Source organism: Bos indicus, chromosome 20 (assembly GCF_029378745.1).
Source record: "Bos indicus isolate NIAB-ARS_2022 breed Sahiwal x Tharparkar chromosome 20, NIAB-ARS_B.indTharparkar_mat_pri_1.0, whole genome shotgun sequence".
NCBI lineage: Eukaryota > Metazoa > Chordata > Mammalia > Artiodactyla > Bovidae > Bos > Bos indicus.
Genome location: NC_091779.1, coordinates 517,724 through 534,992, shown reverse-complemented (window position 1 = coordinate 534,992; position 17,269 = coordinate 517,724). Strand labels below are relative to the sequence as shown.

Genomic DNA, 17,269 nt, shown 5'->3' with positions numbered 1-17,269 from the left:
CGCAGCACGCCAGGCCTCCCTGTCCATCACCAACTCCCAGAGTTTACCCAAACTCATGTCCATCGAGTTGGTGATGTCATCCAACAATCTCATCCTCTGTCTCCCCCTTCTCCTCCTGCCCTCAATCTTTCTCAGCATCAGGGTCTTTTCAAATGAGCCAGCTCTTTGCATCAGGTGGCCAAAGTACTGGAGTTTCAGCTTCAACATAAGTCCTTCCAATGAACACCCAGGACTGATCTTCTTTAGGATGGACTGGTTGGATCTCCTTGCAGTCCAAGGGACTCTCAAGAGTCTTCTCCAACACCACAGTTGTTCAAAAGCATCAATTCTTTGGTGCTCAGCTTTCTTCACAGTCCAACTCTCACATCCATACATGACTACTGGAAAAACCATAGCCTTGACTAGATGGACCTTTGTTGACAAAGTAATGTCTCTGCTTTTGAATATGCTATCTAGGTTGGTCATAACTTTCCTTCCAAGGAGTAAGCGTCTTTTAATTTCATGGCTGCAGTCACCATCTGCAGTGATTTTGGAGCCCCAAAAAATAAAGTCAGCCACTGTTTCCACTGTTTCCCCATCTATTTGCCATGAAGTGATGGGACCAGATGCCATGATCTTAGTTTTCTGAAGGTTGAGCTTTAAGCCAACTTTTTCACCCTCCACTTTCACTTTCATCAAGAGGCTCTTTAGTTCTTCTTCACTTTCTGACAAAAGAGTGGTGTCATCTGCATATCTGTGGTTATTGATATTTCTCCCAGCAATCTTGATTCTAGCTTGTGCTTCTTCCAGCCCAGTGTTTCTCCTGATGTACTCTGCATATAAGTTAAATAAGCAGGGTGACAATATACAGCCTTGACGTACTCCTTTCCCTATTTGGAACCAGTCTATTGTTCCATGTCCAATTCTAACTGTTGCTTCCTGAAGCTGCATACAGGTTTCTCAAGAGGCAGGTCAGGTGGTCTGGTATTCCCATGTCTTTCAGAATTTTCCACAGTTTATTGTGATCCACACAGTCAAAGGCTTTGGCACAGTCAATAAAGCAGAAATAGATGTGTTTCTCGAACTCTTTTGCTTTTTCAATGATCCAGTGGATGTTGGCAATCTGATCTCTGGCTCCTCTGCCTTATCTAAAACCAGCTTGAACATCTGGAAGTTCATGGTTCATGTATTGCTGAAGCCTGGCTTGGAGAATTTTGAGCATTACTTTACTAGCTTTTGAGATGAGTGCAATTGTGTGATAGTTTGAGCATTCTTTGGTATTGCCTTTCTTTGGGATTGGAATGAACACTGACCTTTTAGTATTGGGTTAGCCAAAAAGTTCATTCAAGTTTTTCCATGCCATCTTACGAAAACTCCACATGAACTTTTTGGCCACCCAATATGAAGGGGGCTCCGAGCTCAGGTTCCATCATGGTGCCCCGCTTCTTCCTTTGATCCCTCCTGGGATGGCAGAATTCAGTCAAGAAAATCTATCCTCTTCCTTCCCTTTTAAAAGGGAATGATGCCGGAGAAACCATGGGGTCTTCCAAGGCCTCTTCGGAGTCCACAGCAACCCACGAGTGAGCCACAGATGGAGCATGGCCCGGGGCTTCCGGCCAGGAAGCAGAAGTGAGCCTTGGAGTGCATCTCCCCAGACAGTGGGTTGAGTAGAAGAAATATGGCTTTCACCTGCAGAAACCAGCAGCCCAGCTCCTGTGGGCTGCTCCTCTGAGATGTCCGCTCCCTCTCCTATTACTTTTTTGTGGGAAAATCAGTCAGAGCCAGGAGGGGCCCTGGGAGGCAGGGAAGCCGGCCAGGTCTGGATGTTGGGCGCTCTGTGTGGGTGTTGTAGGTGCTGGGGAGGAGGGCGGGAGAGTTTCTTCTGCTTGTTTCTGTGGTCATACTTTCCTGTGGTCCTGAACACTCATCTGATGAGCTCAGATCAATCAATCAATCTCGTCTGCTCTCTTTGCTCCCTGCCTGCTGCCATTTTCTCTTTAGTTTAATTTCAGAGATGGCTCTGCAAAGAACTCCCTGGAGACCTGAGCTGACTAATCCCCCTTCACTGTAATTAAAGCGTGGTGGGGATGGGGAGGGGGGGGGTGTGCTGGTGGTGAAGAAGGAGGGAAGAGGGGAGAGGAAGGAAGTCATAAATGGGATTTCTAAAGGAAAGCTTTTATATTGAATTCAGAAAGCCACATTTTATAGAAAATGAACACTGACCCTCTCTAAAAGGATTTGCTGGAAATTTAATTTAGCGTCTGTGGCTAAAAGGCACCTTCTACAAATTGGCATTTGTATTCATTCACCTTATCTCCTGTAAAGGTGGTTTTGCCAACATGCAATATGGCGTTTCCATCAGGAAGAGACCACAGAGCAAGTGGCAGGAACCATCTAGCTGCCTTGATGCTCTGGTGGATAAGAGGTGATAACCTTGTACAGGCAGGACCTTGGGTTGAGAAGAGCCTGAGGTCTGGAGCTAGTCTCCGTACAGTAAGAATAATAATAGCAAATATGTCTTCATGAGTTTATGGTATCCCAAATTGAGCGCTAAGCACTTTTGCTTTTTAATCTTTTGGCCACACTGCATAGCATGCAGGATCCTAGTTGCCTGACCAGGGATCAAACCCACAATCCCTGCATTAGCAGCGTGGAGTCTTAACCACTGGACCACCAGGGAAGTCCCTAAGCACTTTTCGTGGATCATTTTGACCCTCACAACAGCTCTAGGAAGAAGGCACCATTAATATTACCATTTTATAGATGATAACACTGAGCATGCATGCTTGCGTGCTCAGTCACTTTAGTCATATCTGACTCTTTGTGACCCTATGGACTGTAGCCCACCAGGCTCCTCTGTCCATGGGATTCTCCAGGCAGAAATACTGGAGTGGGTTGCCACGCCCTCCTCCAGGGGATCCTCCCAACTGAGGAATCATACCTGTGTCTCTTACGTCTCTTGCATTGGCAGGCGGATTCTTTACCACTAGCATCATGTGGGAAGCCTGGTAACACCGAGAACCAGGGTTAAATCACTGCCCATGGTCAAACTCAAAAAAGCACAGAGCCCATGTCAGATTCCAACACTTTGACCTCAGAAGCTGAGCTCTTCTCAGAAGCTGACCTCCTAGAGCTAAGCTCTAGGAACAAAAGCAGAAGGGCATCAGGTGAGTTGAGAAAGGGGAGACCTGAGCTCTCACGTTGCTGAAGGGCCACAGGAGGCCACTCTCCCCTATATCATCACCATCACAAAAGTTACTGAAAGTAATCAAAATCATTTCTTTCCTCACTCAAGAAAATTAAGAATACTCCTGGCCGTGTCTGGGCTCAAGTTTCAAGATCATCATGATTATTCTTTTCTTTTAATATTAGTGTTTGGGATGATATTGCTCAATTGGATCTCCCAAACGTGACGTAAAAGGCATCTTGAAAGACTCAGCTCAGCTTAGCTCTCCAGGCAGGTAAAATTCCAAGAGGGGAGGCCTGAGCCCATCCATGCCCCTCGGCTTTTGACAAGGGCCTTCATATGGCTTCAAAGACAGTTTGGGTCTCCGCTTTTCCATGTTCCTACTTGGGAGAGGAGAAATTCCTACAGAAACAGACAAAAGGGTAAGGGCCATCTATAGCTGGCTTAAGAAGACGAGTGGCTTAGGACTGGCCAGTGGGGATTCAGGAAGAAACAGCTTAATATAATCTTCCAAAAGGAAAACCTCTGACATTTTGATTATCCCAGAAATTTATCAGCTCAATAAGGATCTGACTTACCTAAATCTCATTTGTGTTGTTTCATTGATCTCTTCCTTCTCATTGGAACTGATGGGAATTTGTTTGCATTGATCCACCTTGTTTCCTTACCTTCCATACCTCAGCGCCAAAGAGGGCAACCGCCTTTCCCAGTAAAAGCCAAATTCATTAAAAGGCACACACAAAAAAACCTCTGGTGCCTCAGCCTGTGTGTGCCACTGTAGCCCACCTCTGCTCCACCTTGTCACCAAGAGCTGCTCCACCATCACCATTTTCATAGGTAGCCTTTAGAGCTGGTGGTGTATTGCTGGCCATTCCTCTCTCTCTCAACAGCTCACTGATGGGTCAGGAGACAGATCATTTTCCCTCATGCTGCAATTTCCCAACAGGTCCCAGTGCAGAAAAGGGATTCCCTTCTCCCCTTCATGCTCTTTAGGAAAGAATAACCAACTCTAGGTCTTTCACCAGGCTCTGCTCTGTCCTTGGCACAAAGTGGAGTCATCTTTGTTGAATACACATATGTCTTGCTTTCCTTAGCGCTGAGGTCCTTCCCCCAAGCTTAGGGTTTTTCCTCCCCTCCCCCTTCCCTCCTGTTGTCCCTCTCTCCTGGAGTGCCAGCCTAAGAGGAAGCCAGGCTCACTTCCACAGCATCAGGACCTGATGCTCAGAAGTGAGATTTGCTCTGGGCCCATTATAGACACAGTCTCTGTCCTCACGCAACTGACTTTGACCTTAAAGTATTGGCTCTGAAGTATGAAAAGAAAATTATAACATCACAATTCATCACTTTTAAACAAAATTGTAAAAAAAAAATTCAAATATTTTTCAGCAGAAAAAAAAATTATGTTCTGGGTGGGATATGGGTTCATTTAGTCAGTCGGATACAGTGGGATCTGGGGGCCCCACCCTGAGGCTGCCGAGTTCCTCAGTGGCCCTGGCTTGCCCGAGGTTTGCACCCATGCAGTGGCAGGGAGTCTCTGCCTGCAGGCAGCACAGACGAGCTGCATTCAGCCAATGTTTAGCAGTGTTGACCTTGTACTAAGTGGAGTGTGGTCAAGAGCCCTTCAGCTCTCTCCACATCAGGCACGGATGTAGCCCGAGCCAACTGCTTTGGGCTGCCATGCAGTATTAACTGGCATAACACAGAGTACTCGAAAACCCCAAGATATGGCTGGCTGATTAGCATGTGCAGGATGGGGCATTGAAATTGACATCAGAAAGCCAAGTATATGATGAACTGTCATGACTAGAACTCACCCGCGGGCTACTTGTAATGACTGAGGTTGGTAGGGAGTGTGGACACTGGAAACCCCTGATACAGAACCTTGGGAAGAACCTTTAGAAGCCCTGGCTATCCTTAGGTTGCCCTCCAGTCAGTGGAAATGAAATTCCACTTAACCAATTGGGGTTCCCCTCAGATGTGGAATCTGCAGATCCCTCTCAGGAATCTTAGTCCAGAATGAGAAATCGACCTGAAATTATAGCTACTAGAGGGAGAAAGCCCAAGAGTCCTGAAAACAAATGGAAAGCCTTTTCAGAAGCCCTGAAGCAGTTAGAAGAGCAAATACACCGGGTGGAATTGAACTTGGGAAGGCGATAAAAGGCGCTCCGGAGAGATTGCTCTGGTTTGCAGGAGTCTGTATGCATAATACCTTATTTAAATAGGAGGATGGAGAGAAGATGCTTTCTTCAGAAAGCCCCCTTCTCTTTGTGACCTGCTTACCCTGGCTAGTGCACACAGCGGTGTTTTAGGCTCACCAGTGTGACAGGAAAAGTGAAAGTCACTCAGGCGTGTCTGACTCTTTGCGACCCCATGGACTATACAGTCCTTGGAATTCTCCAGGCCAGAATACTGAAGTGGGTAGCCTTGCCCTTCTCCAGTGGATCTTCCCAACCCAGGAATCAAACTAGGGTCTCCTGTGTTGCAGGTGGATTCTTTACCAGCTGAGCTACCAGGGAAGCCCAGCGTGACATTCTGAAGGGGGTCCATTAAAGAGATTTAGAGTGGAAATGAAGGAGGGAGAGAAAAGATTGTGGCAAATCTTGGCCACAATTCACTATAGACTAGGGCATGGCCATGAGGAAGCTGTTGCAAGCCATCTGTAACTCAAGTTAGCTAAAGTACCGACATTTGCACCCAGTCACCCTTTTGGAATTTGGACCTGAATCAGGATTGTCAGTGTGGTAACGCCACCCTCCCTCTCCTATATGCTGAGGCTTTCCCTGGTGGAAATGAAAGGGTGGAATTACTATTAAGAAATGGGAATTGCTCAGAACCCTGAAGGCCACCATTGGATGTGGCTGGCACGAGAAGATGACTGTCATTCGTGGCTTAGCAATAGGAGGGTTGAGGCTGCTGTGGCAGTTCGCAGTGCAGAGGGCAGTTCTTCCCTGGGATCCCGAGGATGGTCATGCTGAGCAAAGGAGCACGGAGGCTCGGCACCCCGTTCTGCCAGAGGCAGCCTCCCCACTTCCTGCGGTGACAGCCTCTCCCCCCTCTCCCCCGCTCCCAGGCGCCTCCACTCCAACCACCTGTACTGTGACTGCCACCTGGCCTGGCTCTCGGACTGGCTGCGACAGCGGCGGACCGTCGGCCCGTTCACTCTCTGCATGGCTCCTGTGCACCTGCGGGGCTTCAACGTGGCAGACGTGCAGAAGAAGGAGTACGTGTGCCCAGGTGAGATGGTGTGGCTCCCCTCCCCTCCTGTCCTGCCGCTCGCCCACCTGTGAGCCCATCTCAGCCATGAACACATGCCCAGAGCTTGGTGTGGAGCACTCTAGTGTGCCTCCAGGCGTGCCAGGAAAGAAGCTCTTACTGAAGGAACTCATGGATCCCTTTCTGTTAAGCCTCAGAGTCCATCAATCCTGAGAAGCTAACATTCGTTAGGTCCTTTAACATTGGCCAAACGCATTCCTAAGCCCAGGCTAATGGAGGCTATTTCCAAATCTGCTTGCTTGGAAATCTTAGCTCTGTCCCTTAGTGGTGTGTGACTTTGGTAAGTTGCTGCATGTCTGCCAAATGGAAATAATCGTCGTCTATAACTCAAGGGACGGGTGGGAGGATCCAATGAAATAATCATATGAAGCAGTTAGCATGATACACAGCACTTGGTGAGAGCTAATGAGTGGAGCTTAATTATTAGAGTTTAGTGGGCCCACAGAATGTGCCGAACAAACACGAGAGTTTGATCTGTGGGTAATTGAAGTGTAATAGCACAGAAAACAGAGCGTAACTGAAGGCAGCCTAGGTCCCCAGGGTGTGAGGTGACTGAGTGACCTGAGAAATGCTTCTCAGAGGAGGTTACCTTTGCCTTGGGTCCTAAACGTTATTTGCTCATTTGTTTTTACTTTCATTGACATTCTCCAATCCCATCAAGTCTTCCCTTTTCCAGTGACAAGGATGTAGAGCTAATCTCTTGATTGCCTCAAAAACAGAGAGTATTCAGTTGGAGAGATCCCCAAAGAGGCATTCCTGAAATTCAGGAGCTCAGTCCTGCAATTGGGTCCAGTGGCTTCTAAAGGCTGATCTTGGAGTGCTGATGTGTAGAAAACGGAACTTTTTTTTAATTTTTTTCAACACCAAAAACTTTTCGTATTGGGATCTAGCCAATTAGCAATGTTGTGATAGCTTCGGGTGAACAGTGAAGGGACTCAGCCATACATGTGCATGTTTCCATTCTCCCCTAGTCCCCTGCTTCCATCCAGGCTGCCGCGTAACACTGAGCAGAAATAAGGAAAAAGGAGCTTTCTCAGTACAGAAGCCGACTACACGTTAGGGACCGCAAGTGGCCAGGAGTACAGGCTGGTCCTCTCCGGCTCTTAGGCTGCATTTGCCATATGTAGGAATTTCCCTTGAATTTAACTTCACACTCTGCTGCTTTCCCCTGTCATGTTATAGCTTCATCAAATTCCTTATTATCCAAAAACATTTTAACATGTCTCTGAGCAGTACCTCAACAATTTCCTATAGACACCCACTTAGAAATCACTTTCCATCAAACACATAATAAAACCGTTTATCACACAGGCACCAAACTCAAATATAGTGACTGTAATTACAGTAATTATTAGGCAAAGGGTACAATATCAGCGTAAGTGCCAGTGAAAGAAATAATTATAGAGTGCAGGAGTCATCTAAGAGCTAGTGAGAAAAACTAATTAGGGAAAATGGTAAAGCGCATCATTATAGGTGGGTGCCAAGTTTAAAGCTATGCACCAACACGAATACACTTCGTCACAAAAGCACCTTCCCATCAGAGCAGTGCCGAGACGTTGCTTACCCAGCAGCAGTCAGGACCCAAAACCCAGGGCGGGAAGGCTGATCCTCCTGGATCCCGAGTGCTGCTGCCCCAAGTCTCCCTCCTCTGAAAAGGCTGGATATCAGTTCAGTGCAGTTGCTCAGTCGTGTGCAACTCTTTGTGACCCATGGACACCAAGCTTCCCTGTCCACCAACTCCTGGAGTTGGCTCAAACTCATGTCTATTGAGTCGGTGATGCCATCCAACCCTCTCATCCTCTGTCATCCCCTTCTCCTCCTGCCTTCAGTCTTTCCCAGCATCAGGATTTTTTCCAAGCAGTCAGTTCTTCGCATCAGGTGGCTAAAGTATTGGAGCTTCAGCTTCAGCATCGGTCCTTCCAATGAATATTCAGGACTGATTTCCTTTAGGATGGACTCACAGGTGGGTTAATAGTTATATAGGTGACTGTTACCTTTATCACATCCCCTGCTTATAGCGATCTTGTTTATTGCTGTGATGGTCCCTATAGCTTCTTAATACAAAGCCAAGTGTCTTTTAAGGACATGAGAATTTAATCCACAGACTCCAGACATGAATAGGCTATTGTACTCTACCCTCTCGCTCATAGTATAAATTTAGGGAAGTGACAGATTGGAGCCCCTATGCATGGGGGATTTTTTAGATGTTTTTCCCAGGTTCTGAAGGATTAAAAACAGGATGCTGTGCTGGGTTACTTTCTGAAAAGTCAATCAGATACAATGGCCAGGGGAACTGGTGAGTTGAACATCATGATGAATGAAGCATCTCATTAGTGGGGTTCAGGAGGAGCAGCCCCTCCAAAAAGCATTATATCTTTACTAATGATTCAAGGTAGTTGGTGAGACTGTTAAAAAAAAGGGGGGGGTGCTGGGGGAAGCAGTGTGGAGCAAGGCTTAGCCTGTGGACATGCAGGAGGTCAAAGAGATGGGCTGTTCTTATGTACCTGCCAGCATAACTCGAGCCCTGTGAAGTGAAGCCCACCTCTGAGGGGGCAAGCCCGCCCCACGGCAGAGCGCAGCACGGCATCTGAAGGAGGCGGTCTGGGACAGACCTGATGGCGGTTGTTTAAAGCTGCAAAACCACCAGGGTTTCTGCCTCTTCCAAGCTGTTCCTCCCATAACCCGCAAGAGACGGACTTCCGTCAAGAAAGAAGGGGCGTGAACACTTCTTTAAAAAAATGAAGTCATCTGCTGAGGAGAGAGAAGGCTTAGGGCAGCAATTAGGCCGTCCCTCTGAGTGTTCATCACCAGAGGTCCCTCCCCAGGCAGCCTAAGAGAAACCTGCCTGCGCCCCTATGCGGCATCAAACAGTTCTCCTGACACAGGACCCCAGAGACAGAAACGAGCTTTATCTCTCAGCCTGTGAGGGCCCTGCCTGCCCGAGTCCCTGATAGCTCCCTCTGAATTAAATCTGGCTGTCTGGAGCCCAGCCTCTTCTCCCCAGAAGCCCTGGCTACAGGCTTCTTATGATGCCAGTTAACCCAGAAATTTGCTAGCAGCACACTTGGGTAAAATTCATCTCCTCTGTCAACGGTCCCCTTCAATCAAAGGCGTTTAGTTTACTCCCCTGGGGAGACAACTGGGACTTTTTCACAAGGGTGGGAGACTATTTTATTTATTATTAATGATTTTCTATGATATACAGTGGGACTGCTTGGTCTCCTTTCGCTCTTGCTGAAAGGATTTGTCTGTTAATTTCCCTTGTTTTAAGAGAAAGCTTAGGGCCATAGGACTGGAAGAGTTCCTGAATGGACTTTATGAGTTCATACGATAGATCGGAGAAAAGGTTCTGCTTTGGCCATGTTTAGGCTCATGTGAGTTGCAAGTTGCTGAATTTTGTTTCCCATCCTTACGTAAAGGGCTTATTTTGGAGTTTAAACTCTAGGTTTTCTCTTCCTTGTGTCAGTTTCCTGGTGCCTTAATATGGTCAAGGGTATTAGCTAAATATTTGACCTCTTGAGTTAATTATCTCTTTCCTCTGAATATCTTTTTAAAACTTTTTATTTTAAATTGGAGTTTGACCAGTTAACAACGTGACAGCTTCAGGCGCACAGCCGAGCAGATCCGCCGTACATTCACGTGCATCCATTCTCCCCCAAAGTCCCCTCCCATCCAGGCTTCGATTAACGTTGGGCAGAGTTCCCTGTGCTGTACAGTAGCTCCTTGTTGGTTACCCGTTTTAAATATAGTAGTGTGTATATGTGGATCCAAAACTCCCTAGTTAACCCTTCCCACCATCCTCTGAGCATCTTTGAACCTGTTAATGTGTCTTTGAATGTGAGATATCTCTTCATGAAGACCGATCCTGTCTCTAGTAATAAAGGGCCATGTCTTACTTTTTCCAGGTGCCCCATCACCTAGAGCACTGCTGGTTCCTAACAGCCTCTCAACAAACTCTTCCTCAGTTATTATTAAAATGAAATAGGTGTGCCTCCTTGGAAACGAGAAACTTTCTCCTTCTACTTCCTTTTTTTTTAAATTTGAGACTAGTTACTAAGTATAAAGATAATTAAGGTAAGCCATGACTAGCCGCCCATCTCCTTAGGAGGTTTTAATTAAAACACCATAATTGGACATTGCAGGAATGAGATTATTAGGTTTATTTAGTCATTCCCCAAATGATCATGCCTCTGGTATTTAAATCACGTTCATTTATATTCTCATCATAATTGCTTGAGTCCCATTGTCATTCAGTCTGTTGTTGGCTTTTGAAAGGCCAGAGGGCAACAGGGATGTTTAATTTGAATACTGGAATTAATTTATTTCTATACGCTCACCAGGCCATTGGATTTTCCAACTATATTCATTCTACTGGGTGAAGTTCTTTTTAAAGACAGACAGAAAGAAACCGGGCTCTAACACAAGCATGTCAAGCAGTCTCCAGTGTGGCTGACGCAGTCTGAGTCTTGCCCCTGAGCCTTCTCTTCCTGCCGCCCAAGATTTCAGGACTTCAGCGTTTTCTGTTTCAGGGCAATAGAAAAGCATGGTGGGTGTCTTCTTGGCAGAGGAGATGGTAGAAGAGCCCTTCTATTATGGGAGTAAACATAATGGATCTATGTCAGGGTATTTTTTGTTTTTAGTTTAATTTTTTTAATCTCCTGGCCATACTGTGCAGCATGTGGGATCTCAGTTCCCTGACCAGGGATAGAACCCAAGTCCCCTGCATTGGCAGCATGGAATCTTAACCGCTGGACCACCACTGAAGTCCCTACATCAGGGGTTTTATGAGGGTCAAGTGAGATGACACATCCAAAGCACTTAAGGCAGCGCATAGGTAGTACCCCGCCAACGTTAGCTACTCTTGGGAGAATGGCACAACTGTGTCCCTGGGCACGCATGCTCCTCTCTCAAGACTTCTGTTTTTACCCCATCTCCATGGCGCTCTCTGGATCTGAAGTTCAGTGACTTCAGCCCCACTCATCTGGGCTTTTAGGATGATGATCACCTTCATTTGCCAACAAGGAGAAGAATAAAAATGCAGTGAGCCCTGAGCAGGAGTCAACGCTGATCACTGCCCTGGTCATGTCTCCATTTTTCCTCTCCTGTAGAACTGGAGGGCAGCTTGTAGTCAGTAGAGGGAGGAGAATTTGTGCAGTGTCCATGCGGGTACCCACAGGCTCTCACCCTGTGAGAGTTCCAGCTGGGAATGCATTCTTGCCCTCTCCCTCGCTGAGGGCTCCCAGGGCTGGGAAGCAGCTCCCTTGATGACCAGTAAGATCAGGAAGGGCCAACGTGTCTGTTCCCCCCGAGCTCTGCCCTGCCTTCCCTCCAGACACTGGACCACAGGCCGGTAGTCTTAGGAGATCTCTGAAGGCTGGACATCTCAGCTCCCTCGTTGAAGTACCTCTGAGGTAGCTTTGACTCCTTATTGCAATTCTCGAGCTTTGGTAGTGATTGAGGAAAGGTGAGATGGTACCCCAGAGCAGAGGCAGGCACCTGGGCCGCATGCCCGTCTGCCTGCTCTGATGAGCACATCCTTCCACCCCAGGGCAGTAGCGTGTTCACGCTGGGCCTGAAAGAGGTCCAAGAGCAGAGGGGCCCGGGCACTCACTTTCAAACGAGGAAAGGAAGAGCAAGTCCCTGTGCACTGCTAAGTTTATGAGAGGATGTCTTAGAGAGTAGGTGACAGAAGGTCTACCCACTAGTCCATTGCTATGCTCTGATTTAAGGCCTTTGCTGTGCCAGGGAGGGAAGGGGGTGGTACCCATCAGCAGGCTCGCTTGAGGACCGTGAGGACTCATGGGTCCCCAGAGAACACATCATGCAATGGGGACACATGTGCATGGAGCAGGCGCATACCTAGAGAGACCCTCCCATTGAAGATCTGTACACACTCCTATCCCAGTGTTAAAACTCTGTTCCCATTCCTTTCTGCTTCCTAGCCTGTAGTCATAGATTTTCCTGGGTAGAGAGGTAGGTGCTTCCGCGCTTAGTCCCCCTTGGAAATCGACTGTCCCCTGCACCACTCTCTTTGGCCTCCGTGTGTGTGGACAGGAAAGGCTGGGAGGGGTGGCTTTGCAGACAGAGCTTGGCGCGGGGCCTGGACGTCCCTGCTGATCCGCGTGGGGGTCTCGGCTCAGATGGGGCTGCAGGAGACCGGACCAGTGGCCTTCACTGTGGTTAAGACGACCTGCGCGTCAGCCTGAGAGTCCTGTTTCCCCAGAGCCGTTCGTCTCCCCACGCTGGGACTGATCCTATGGACAAGAGCCCAGGGCACTTGGAACTCAGGGAGCCTGCCCCTAGGGTCCTTCCAGAGCTTGGTGACATTCAGGCCCCACCTCTCTAAGGCTTCTGAGCCAATTTCATTCATGGATTCATCCTCTCCCTCACCTAAAGTGTGTTTATTGACTTGTATTGGGCCCTATTCTAGGCACTGAAGATGTAATCGTGAAGAAGGTGGAAAGGTTGCTGCCCTTGTAGAATTTAACATCCATCTGTCCAGAGACACAAGGCCTAAGGGAGAGACTCCTGCCAGCACAGGATTCAGAGACCCAAAGGGAAATGGGCTTGGTCCCCTCCAGCATTGACTCAGGGGAAGTGTTTGCAGGGAAAGTGAACTCATCTTTCAAGCCTGGCTTAGACCGTGTTTTGTTACAAGAGGGGAGCACCCTCACCACGTGTGAATACCTGGCTGGGGAGCTGCCAGCCCAGGATGCTGACAGAGGCTATAATTACCAGTGTTTCCCTCTGTGTAATTAAAGGTGTTGTTACTGACCTGGTTAAGGAATCTTTTCAAAGGCTTTTTTGCCTTGACAACATCCCTTACAATGCAGCACACCCTTTCTTCCGAATCAGAGCCACCCCATGAAACACCCAGCTTGTTTACAGAGGGACTCAAGGCTGCAGTCTGGATCTGCTTTAAACAGAATTCATTTCAGCCTAAAAGTCAGAAGGGGTCCCTTTGAAGAAACTCCATTTCAGAACCTCCTTTTGCCCATAGGAGTACCAGAACATAATGTCTTTCTTCCATTCTTTTCTGACACACCCCCTCTACATCACAGTTTGACAGATCAAAAGAGGCACGGCCGCCAGAGACCCTGTGCCTCAGTGGATGGAAAGGCAAGCGCTCAGGCTCAGGGCGCTCCATGCAGCCCCTGACACTTGCCCTCCAGGAAGGGGCAGGGCGTGGCACGTCTCCCTGGCTGGCCAGGCGCCCGAGCCCCTTGATGTGGAGGGCCAGGCACGGCGGTTTTCTCTGCTGGGCACCACTGCACTTCAGAAGCCCTGACATCTGAAGCCTTCCTGCTCTGTGCCTCCCTGGGAGGATGTGGGTGAGGGGACGAGAGCCCTGCCCACAATAGATCTTCTTTGCCAGCTGCAAAGAGAGGGAGCAGAGGAGGGGAGGCGGTCAGGTTTCTAGTCCTCCTGCTTCCATTTGTCTGAAGAGCAGTGGTTGACCTTTAGACTCAGAAGGGTGTCAGTGGTGCAGTCGGAGCTTCTTGTTCACTGAGATGGCAGCAGAAAAGTTCAGGGTGGGTACTGTGACTCCCCCAACATCCTGCAGACAATTTGTGGCCGAGCCAGACCCATTGTTAATAACAATAACAAATGACACGACTGAGCTCTGTGTTCCACAAACTCTTCTAAATACCTCACATGCATTAATTTCACCTTCACAACAAAGCCATGCTATGAAGTAAGGTTTGTTGTTTTCCCCATTTTAAAGATGGGGAAAACTGAGACAGGAGGACTTAAGGATAATAGTGTAGAATCAGGGTTCAAATTGAGCCCATGCGACTTCAGAGCCCACACTTTTGGCCACGATAATCTCATTCCTGACCTGAGTTTCTTACAGGCCAGCCCTCTGGGTTTGTCATTTTCTCAGAAGTGTAAAGACTTTACCAGTTTGGAACAAAGCCAGCACCACCTCGCTCTCTAAGGGAATGCTTCACTTGGGGATTTTAATGTACATTGTCATCTCACTGGCATTGTCCATGGTCTCTGTTAGATCCACTAGTGTGATACTGGAGAGTTTGAAGTCCTTGTACCCTACACAAGAATATTTTCTTGAATGTTCCATCTAAGAGGATGTTTTGAAATTGTGTGTGTGTGTGTGTGTGTGTGTGTGTGTGTGTGTGAAAGTGAAGCCAAGGGAAGTAAGAAGCTTTGGTCACTGAGTTAGCACTTTCTAGCAAAGCAAATGTTCCTAAGTGAGCCACAGGCATCGATTTGAGTCTTGAAGAAGGACCGCCCCCAGGTACAGGGACTGTTGAATGCAGTGGGGGGCCTTCCACTGGAAGGCTCACTCAATGTCTGAACAAGGACTGGCCCCGGGCCCAGTCAGTCCTCCGATTCAACATCTGTGGCTAGACTTGCTCTGGCTTCCCAGCCTCAGCTTCTGCAGTGAACAGGGGCCAAACCAAAATCATCTTTCTCTACAGACATTTTCCATGTTTCACCTTTTATCTTTGGCCAAGAGCCCCCGACCAGATAGTCCATGTCTGAACAGTGAGGATATTTGCAGAGTTGGTCTGAATCTGCTCTCAGCCAATGGCCCTTTGCTCTGAGAGGGGGACCTGAAAAGACACTGAAATTGTCCCTGTTGGCTGGATCCCTGGGTGGTAAGGTCCTGAGGAGGCCATTGGGTTGAATGGCCTTTTGGACCATCCTGTCCACGTTTGAAAAACTAACCACAGGTTTGAGAGTCTTACTTCACTTTGCAGAAACAGTCATAATACGAAAACTTATACACCATCTTTTAAATTGGAATTTACTTCTGTTAGTGATTTGATGTGACCACCAGAGAAACTGATTAAGATTCTTATGACTCTCTGAATCTTGAGTTAGTTTGCCAGTGTGTATGTTTATTTTCACTTGGCTTTCTTTCTTTCTTTCTTTCTTTTTTTTAATTTTTTGGCTACACCTCACTGGATGTGGGATCTTGGTTCCCTGGTCTTGCGTTGGAAGCACAGAGTCTTAACCACTGGACCACCAGGGAAGCACCTTCCATACCATTTTCTTTTCTTTTTTTACCACTTTGCATTACATTCACATGGGTTCTCACCTCAAGCAAAATTAAGGCCCCAAAATGTGGAGTAACTTGTTCACCTTTATCTCTCATGAGATAAGTTTTATTTGCATGATCTCTGGACAGAAACGCTATTTGAACAGGCCTTGAATGTTGCTGTTGATGACATTCGGCCATTAGTGCCCCAAATGGGGAAATTCTGTCACCTTTTCTCCTCCCACTTGGGTTTGAGAAAGGAATGAAAGTGTATCTAAACTCAGTAGCCAAGCCCCAGATAAAAGATCAAAACCTCGGGGTGCCATTCAGACTCTGGGCCCCTGAAAAAGCAGTCCCCGGGTATGTGCTGTGCATTCCAGTGGTGTATTTCCATGTGCAGTTGACTCTGAGAGCAACTCTGTGACTGAAGAGCTGGCACGATCAGATGACAGAACAGGTGGAAGAATCCAGAAATAGGTCAAGGTCAGGCTATCTCCTCCTGGCTGAATATTTAGCCAGTAGCACCTGTGACTCCCAGATGAGGGGTGATGTCAGCTGGCGATCATTTTTCAGGTAGGTGATGAGGTAGCGCTGCCTTCTTGGGAAGCTGGTTAAGGATCACAGAAGCCCAGGGAGCTCCTCACACTGACATGAGTTGACCACTGTGTTCTGACCCCACAGGCCCCCACTCAGAGCCTCCAGCCTGCAATGCCAACTCCATCTCCTGCCCTTCAGCCTGCACTTGCAGTAATAACATCGTGGACTGTCGAGGGAAGGGCCTGACAGAGATTCCCGCCAACTTGCCAGAGGGCATCGTTGAAATGTAAGTGCCTGCCTGCCACCATCCGTCCCTGGTGAGTTCACCTTGTGGTCTCGGTCAATCCCCGCAGACTGGCAGCATGTTGGGCTGTTAGAGCTGACTGTTGAAAATGCTCAGCCATCTCTTTGCCCTCCTCCCACACTTTCCCAGGTATTACAGCTCAGGGGTCAAAAGCATAGACTCTCAAGCACAGTCAGCACATGACAACCCGTAGACAAAATATGTCCACCACCTATTTTTGTAAATAAAGTTTTATTGGAACACAGCCACACCCATTCCTTTACATATTACGTATGGCTGTTCTTGTTGGGCATTATTGAGTAGCAATGACAAAGGAACTTATGCCCCACGAAGCCTAATGTATCTTCCATCTGGTCCTTTACAGTAAAGGTTCACCATTCCCTACCCTAAAGTCTCTCTGTGATTATATCCTAATTCTACCATGCACTGGCTGTATAATTGTGGGCAAAATAATTGCTCTTTTTCATCTCCAGTTTTCTTATAGTAATGTGATAATTATAGTATTACTCAACAGGTCATGAAAAGTGAATGAAATACCACATGGAAAGCACTTAATACAGCCCTTGACACAAGGGCAAGTCTTCCATAAAATGGTGGTGGTACAAAGTATATGAATAATGCACTAATTTTATAGCTACTGTTATAGAGCAAGAGACTGAGCTTTTCATCATTCTGAATCAGATTATCGTCATCCAGATTAGGCCTTTAGGTAACAAGACAAGTTTGTGTGTGTCTGTGTGTGCACTGATGTCCAAAATTCCAAGAAAATTCATTTGTCCATGTAGCTCAATCTTGTCGACTCTTCTCTCATATGTTAAAAAATGGCCAGTGTCTCATTCTGGATTAGAAGGTCAATGAACACTGACCTCAAGATCACTCCTTACATGACAATAACTGATAACATATTCACCTTTACTTTTAGATGGCTTTATTAAACATCGGTTAGATGGAACCCCTCTCACTGAAAACATCATTAGAAAAAATC

The 17,269-nt window shown here is 47.4% G+C and overlaps 1 protein-coding gene across 4 annotated transcripts in view; it reads left to right on the top strand.

The window, feature by feature from the left end:
- SLIT3 (slit guidance ligand 3) overlaps nt 1-17,269 on the top strand; it is a 723,070-nt gene that overhangs the window by 548,584 nt on the left and 157,217 nt on the right. For all 4 annotated transcript variants that reach the window (XM_070774480.1, XM_070774479.1, XM_070774482.1 and 1 more), the window contains 2 exons: nt 6,237-6,400; nt 16,125-16,266. In XM_070774480.1, the coding sequence (XP_070630581.1) occupies nt 6,237-6,400; nt 16,125-16,266 (306 nt within the window). The remainder of the gene's footprint in view (nt 1-6,236; nt 6,401-16,124; nt 16,267-17,269) is intronic.